The sequence below is a fragment of the Adiantum capillus-veneris genome, chromosome 17 (genome assembly GCF_014529385.1).
Source record: "Adiantum capillus-veneris isolate H3 chromosome 17, ASM1452938v2, whole genome shotgun sequence".
NCBI lineage: Eukaryota > Viridiplantae > Streptophyta > Polypodiopsida > Polypodiales > Pteridaceae > Adiantum > Adiantum capillus-veneris.
This window is the reverse complement of record NC_140947.1, coordinates 24,889,998-24,896,879: the sequence shown is the minus strand read 5'-3', so window position 1 is coordinate 24,896,879 and position 6,882 is coordinate 24,889,998. Positions and strand designations below refer to the sequence as shown.

The following is a 6,882-nucleotide window of genomic DNA, read 5'->3' as shown; positions in this document are numbered from 1 at the left end:
AGCTACATGTGGATATCTATATTCTAAGTACTAAGTGCTTTACAAGAACCAAGCATTGACTTCCACAACCTTCTAGGTGACATATCTCACCACTCAAGTGTTGTATTGTGATTGCGTCGATTAGACGAGGTTCTTGACACTTGGGAGAAACTAGTAGGCACGTTCGATGTCTGATTTGACATGCAATTAGCTTGCTAGAGAAAATTGCATTTTTTTCCAGTGTCCAAATTGTGAGTCTGATGACCTAAATCTGGTCCTGATTGTGTATGGATGTTGCCTATTGAGTTTGGAATTGTTTGGAGTTGACTAGCTAGTGGATTTTCATGTGGATGTGTGAAAGGATTCGATAAAAAATCCCAATTTTTCGGTAGATAGAGCGCACATTAATCATCAAAGTGGAGCGTACTGTGGTCTTGAAAACCTCTTGGAATGCCTCCATGCCCTAGTTGTGTCACTTGCTTCCTAAGATTGAGATTTTAGTCTTAGTTCCGTCTCTTTTTGAGATGTGATAAGTGTTGACCGTTGGGTCCTGAGACATAGATCTACACCATATCCTAATCCTAGAGCTTCTCTTGAATGGACTTAATTTCCTCAAGAGCTTCTTCACTCCTTCTTTCCCATTTAGCTCTGTGGAGTCGATTTACTTCCTCAATATCTTCCCCACTCATTCTTCCCCATTTAGCCAACATGCAATGGAGGGGCATAGCGGTGACATTGGTTTTCTAACCTTACTCTTTATGCAGCTAAGAACATATATGTGCATGGAATAATCATAACTTTCTTTGTGCACATGGACTACTTCCTTCCATCGCATTGATAGGTGCTTGACGACCTAGGAGTGTTGTCAACTCTATTTCTTGCAGCAATGTGCAAGACAACAGTGATCATTGGATTATTGTCGACTACAAACGATTTATGTGTGTGATGATGTATTTATAGCTTCTGCCTAGAAAGAATCTGGCATCTTTATGACAACATATCATCTCTACCACAATGCAATTATGGCATGCCACAACTCCATTTTTTTTGTGTCGTGTGAGTAGTAATGAGTTGATGCTTGATGCCATGCTCATTGAGGTATTATTTGAATTCCTTTGAAACAAATCCTCCTCCTTGATCTCTGCAAAACTTCTCATTGCAGTGGTTATCTTTAATCTCTTATCTTTAAGATTTGGAAGCTTTTTAGATTGAGCTACCTTGTGAAACAATTGGGCTTTGGTACCATTGCTAGCCTCCTGGTTACTTACGGGGATGGTTGGTATCTACCATGGTGCCTTGTGCGGTTTCTTTGCTTGTTATTTTAACTAATCTCTTCATGTTTGTGATTGCTCATTCTTAATCTATGATTCATTGGATTGAGTGTGTGCACGTGACCTCCTTATTCAACAAATTGATTTTTGAATTGCAAGAAGAGAAAGATAATGTTAGGAAAAGACCGTGTAATAGAGAAAATGTAGAAGAGAACTGACAACAAAACAAAGCGTAGCAAGGATCATTAGTATACTTTTTGTAGCTTTTGAGTCTTCAATGATTTTACTGGCTTCAAGATGGGTATACAGATTTCAGTCACTTGATTAGAATGCTCCCAAAGCGCCCCTCCTCCTCGTGGAGTGTTAGGAATGAATTGTTGTTGAGAAAGAACTCATGCATAATCACTAAAATTTGGAGTCTCGTTGCTTTAATAAACTTACAGCGTGCATGCAACAAATATATTTTTTATCATATTGTCCAAAACAATGGCATTAATGACATGAAGTCTTGATAGTGTACTTGTGCAATGCAAACATTTGTAACGTGTGTGTGCGCGCGCGCGCGCGAGAGAGAGAGAGAGAGAGAGAGAGAGAGAGAGAGAGAGAGAGAGAGAGAGAGAGAGAGAGAGAGAGAGAGAGAGAGAGAGAGAGAGAGAGAGAGAGATTCCATCGTTACAATGTACACCCTTTCAGATGGATCAAAATGACAAGAACTAAATCACGTAGACCAAGTAGACTCTTCTATTTTTGCAAAAGGATATCAAGGAGAGAACATTATCTACATAACAAGTGTCTGCTGATACAACAAAATCTACTCAACTAGTGCAGGCTCACCACATCATCTAATTCCTCCACACCGGACAAACTTGGTCTCGATAATACTCAAAATGCATCGTGAAAAAAGAAAATGTAGATCAAATTCCAGAAGCAATAATTAGTTTCTGTCCACTTCAAGTGAAGTTCCAACATTATGCAAGAAACTGTGGATAACCAAACCAATGGATGGTGTCAAGTTTTATTACAAGTAGCGATTCCTTGTGTAACTTGCTCATAGATGAGAGTGATAACAAAATAAATATCTATGGTCATGGAAAGGCATGTTTCCATGCGTCACTTCCCCATACAAAATTGATAGGGAGAGTGATTGTTATGTGAAGCTTCTGTCTTGTATATGGGTAAACTTTTCAAATTTGATTGCATGAGTTTCAAAACATTCTTGTTCAAGGATCCACCCACCTTGGCTTAGCATATCTTATAAGTTCTCCTTGTAATATAAGGACCCAACATCATCCCTCTCCCCCCCCCCCCCCCCCCCCCCCCCCCCCCCCCCCCAACCCAACACACACACACACACACTTCAAAACCCCTTTCTAGTTTCTGGTTTTAGAAGTATGCTTGAATCATGTCTAAGTAAACATATCAGGTCACTTGTCCTCAAGGGCAAAGAAAGCAGCAAACCATTTTGTATTGCAAAGCGTTTGATTATTTTGTGCCATGGGATCGAAGCAGGGATCGATCGGCAGTAGACTTTCGAAGTAGCCTCTTCAGCCCCATGAGTTAATGACTCACTCATTAAGTAGAGCCTCTTCAGCCCTACGAGTTTATGATTCACACTCATTACCCGCTTAATTTCTTTGAACAAGCTGGCGAAGAAATGCATCAGCTGCTCAAGCGCATCGTCTTGCATACCGCTAGAACATTTGCAAGCCGAGCTGCCTCTCCTGCACGCTCATTTTCGGAAGCACCCGTCTCCATCCGGCAGAGCGCAAGTGCTACAGGCCTCTACGGCTACGATGTACTCAAGTCTGCCTCCGGTTTCCAAGCTTTTGCACAGGACGCCATTGAAAAGTAGGTGTCCTTTCTACTATGGAGTGCTTTGGGGCTCTAGTATTATGGCTTGTCTATGTTTGGGAATTGTCTGGTTGGACTACATCAATTCCATTCCCTCCTCCTTCAACGTAGATGCTTGTGTTCAAGTAAAGGTTTCCGCAGGTGCACCTTGTGATGCTTCGAGGCAACATTGGGAAAGTTGAAAGAATTAGCATTTTCTGTTTGTCCCACCTTGATTAACTATTTGATTCATCTTCATTTTGGTTTTGAGCAGATCAGAAGATCTGATTGAACGCATCAGACAGACACAACCTTCTATGGAAACTATCAGCCTCTTTGACGAACTATCTGACACGGTCAAAGCCCACTCATTACTTCTCGTTACATTGAATCTTGTTTGTCTTGCATTACTTTAGATCGGTTGAGGTGCAGTGGATTGCGATGACTTTTGACATGACGACTACTCTTGGTCTGAACATCGACGGGTGACATTGTCATCATTGTGAGGGCGTAGGCTTGAAAGCATTCATAAGTTTTCTTTATGTTGGAGTCTTGATAATTCTATATATTTCTTGGTGTCTTGATAGTTCCATATTTCACATGGAGTCTTGATAGTTCCTTGTTTACATCTACCGGGTATATCCAAGCTTGGGAAGCCCATGTTCAAGGCTTGTAGAAGTCCAGAGATGGTACATGTACATAAAGATTTTTAGGGTGATGGCTAGGAGATGAGTGCGTCGTTTGTAACCGGCTGGACAATTGAAGACGCAATAGAACACTGCAACAATACCAAAACTGAACTGAAATAGCAGATTGAACTTGAAACTAACTCGTGGAGTCAAGACCCAGAGGGCGGAGTTCCTTTCCTAGAAGCATTTGCCCTCAAGTTGGGCACCCCTAGCTGTGAGGTGCAACGGAATGAATGTTGAACTTTGCTCAAGATGAGTGCTCCGAATTGTGCTCAAGGGTTCCTTTTACTTACGGAAGGGAGAGCCTTCCGTTCCTTTAGTGAGAGAGTGCAATGGACACAAACAAAGTGAATGGACACTGTGAATGAAGGTGCATGAGAGAGAGAGAGAGAGAGAGAGAGAGAGAGAGAGAGAGAGTACGACACCAGAGACTTTGTCAAACCCTCCTCCAAGGGCCCCACTCTCTATGGCGAGAGCGGTCTACTCATGATTTGTAGCAGGCTACAGTGTCACTTTCACAGGACACAGTTACAGTTAGTACAGTTGGTTTGGTCTGTTCACACTGGACGGACACTCTGGGTAGTGACACGTGGCAGGGATACGGATGGTGGCCTAGTGGACATGTGGCAAGGTCACACTTAGCTGGCTGACATTTATGAGCTGTTGGTGGCTCTTTATGATTGTATCTATGAGTAGTAGCCGTTGGGTCATTATCATTATCTTTTATAGATGGTCGGGTCGTCGACTAGGTAGAGAGTCTTACACGGAGCATTGCTTCACCATCCCTGCACATCTGAGCCTCGACACCCCATTTGTACCTGTGAGTCCTGGGCTGGAGCTGAGTGTGCTGCCATGCCAGAGTCTGTACATGGTTCTTTGAGCTAGTCGAGTCCACATGTTCTGGTCCATTGTTGTGTCTGTTGTAATCCATTGTTTCTGTGTTTCATTTTGTTTGAGAGAGTTTCCATTTGTTTGAGTGAGATTGTCACGCACATTGCACTGAGGGGCACCCACACTGTAGAGAGCACGACACATTATCCGCGCTGTAGGTGCTCTCATTTTGGTGATCACGGTGGGACCTCAACTGAAGTCTCACTCTGTTGAGTAGCTAGTTTCTTCGCTTCGCTTGTGCAGCCTGTTGGTCTGGTCCAGTTTCACCCTTGACAGCTTAATCTAGCTGGTCTAGTCTCTCGCCTTGTTGGTCTTGTCCTCTCTCCCCCTGGTCCACCCAGTCCTCGTCCTGGTCTAGTCCTTCTCGTCCGTGGTCTAGTCCTTCCTCGTCCTGGTCCAAGCCAGGTGGTCTAGTCACTCGCCCTGGTCTAGTAGAGTCTAGACCAATGTTCAGCCAAGTGAAGGTTGTCTTGCCCAAGTGAAGGTCTTCTTGCCCAAAGCTTGGTGGGGTTGGCGGTTACTGCATGACACATACAAGGAGGTCTTTGGAGCTGCACTACTGAGTCCTCTGAAGTACTACCACAGACGGCGTCAGCCCTTGGTGCCCAGTAGAAGCATATTAACCCCATCACCCATACCTACTGATACGGCTACCTCCATTCCTTCGACCGGTTCTACATCCTCCAGGTCACCTTCTTTTGTAAGGCTCTCCCCTATTTTGTTACAGCAAGCTAGTGAGCAACAGACTCAGGAGCAAGGGGCCATGGAGGAGCTCACAAGTGTTCTGGCAAAGGTGAACATCAAGTTCCCCACCTTGGATGGTCTTGCAGATAAATGGTACAGTCAGTTTGTTGAAAACCACTTTACTACTTGGACCATGTTAAGACAACAGTTCTGTGAAGCTTTCCGACCAGGGGATTATCAAGAGAAGATTCTAGATGAGTTGGCCAACCTGTTGCTCCAACCCAAGGAGACATTTGCAGAGCTCATGACCAGAACAAAGTCCCTGGTCGCCAAGCTGCCTCAGCAACCAGGGGAATTCATGGTGAAGAAGTGGGTAGAGAAGGCTCTGCCTAAGACTTCTCAACAAAAGCTCAGAGAAAGTCTCCGTCCTGAAGCCAGTCTGGAGGACTTTGTTGCTACTGCTACTAGAATAGAGGGAGCAAGAAGGCACTTCACTGACTCTCCTCAGTTAGATACTGCCCCTGTACTCGTGGACAGTCCATCACACCCCTTGACTTCTTTAAGAAGGGAACTGGAAGCCCTAAAGTTACAGCGGGCCCTTCACGAAGAGAGATCCTTCTCTCTTAGACAGGAGAAGCCTCCACATCAAGAGGCTTATGATCAACTTAAAAGAGAGTTAGAAGAGCTCAGGTCTCAGCAGGAGACTAAGGCTATGGTATGGTGTAGTTCATGCCGCTCTCCAGAACACCCTCCACAGGACTGTCCCCTTCGCTCTTATTGCCACTTCTGCGAAAAATCGGGTCATGAATATAAGGATTGCTACTATATAAAGGGATTGCACAAAATACAGCAAAGTCTTGGTCCTACTCTCCAACAGGGGTTAGCACCAGCATCCAACATGGTTTCCCACTACGGCCATCCCAACTACATGCCACCTTTGCTCAATACCCCTGCTGTCCAAGGTATGTCAAGCACTTTCCCGACTCAAAGTTTTTATAATGCTAATGCCACCTCAACCCCTCGAGCTTCTACACTTCAGCCTCCAACTCCATGCAGCAACCACCTCGTCCCCCATTTCGTCCTTCCAATCGGCCCATACTCTGCTAGAGATGCGGAGAATATGGGCATTATCAGAGCAAGTGTCCTTTACCTGAGGGGTCCCCTCCTTGTCGTCATTGCCTTGATTCGAAGGATCACTACAGTAAGGATTGTCCCACGTAAAGGGCATCCATGTCTTCAAGCTCGACTCAGAACCAGCAAGAATTCTCCTTCCCGAAGATAAACTTGATTACTGTGAACACCGTGCCTCAACCATCACTTGCTACTCATGTGGTTTAGCCATTGCAAGTGGAGGAGCCTGCTGGTGTCCTTACTTGGGCACAAAGAGCAGCTCTTGGTCTCAGTCTGTCCACAGGTCAACCTCGCCAGTTCCCACTTCCTCAATCTGGTCTACCTCACCCAAAGGACGAGTCCTTCAAAATTGCTCAGGGCAAACCAACTTCCCTGTTATCTGACATTGATGGAGCCTTCTTGGAAGC

The 6,882-nt window shown here is 44.7% G+C and overlaps 1 protein-coding gene across 8 annotated transcripts in view; it reads left to right on the top strand.

Annotated features, from left to right (window-relative positions):
* The first annotated feature begins 2,747 nt into the window (after positions 1-2,747).
* Positions 2,748-6,882, top strand: part of LOC147436936 (Zincin-like metalloproteases family protein) — a 178,440-nt gene continuing 174,305 nt past the window's right edge. For 2 of the 8 annotated variants that reach the window (XR_015184783.1, XR_015184784.1), the window contains exons 1-2: positions 2,750-3,098; positions 3,355-3,436. Coding sequence is in view for 2 of the 8 variants with exons in the window: in XM_086486330.1 (XP_086342456.1) it covers positions 2,854-3,098; positions 3,355-3,436 (327 nt within the window). In the remaining 6 variants the exon portion in view is untranslated. Of the gene's footprint in view, positions 3,099-3,354; positions 3,437-6,882 lie in introns of all 8 variants that reach the window. The other 6 variants (XM_086486330.1, XM_086486329.1, XR_015184785.1 and 3 more) reach the window with 5 other exon arrangements.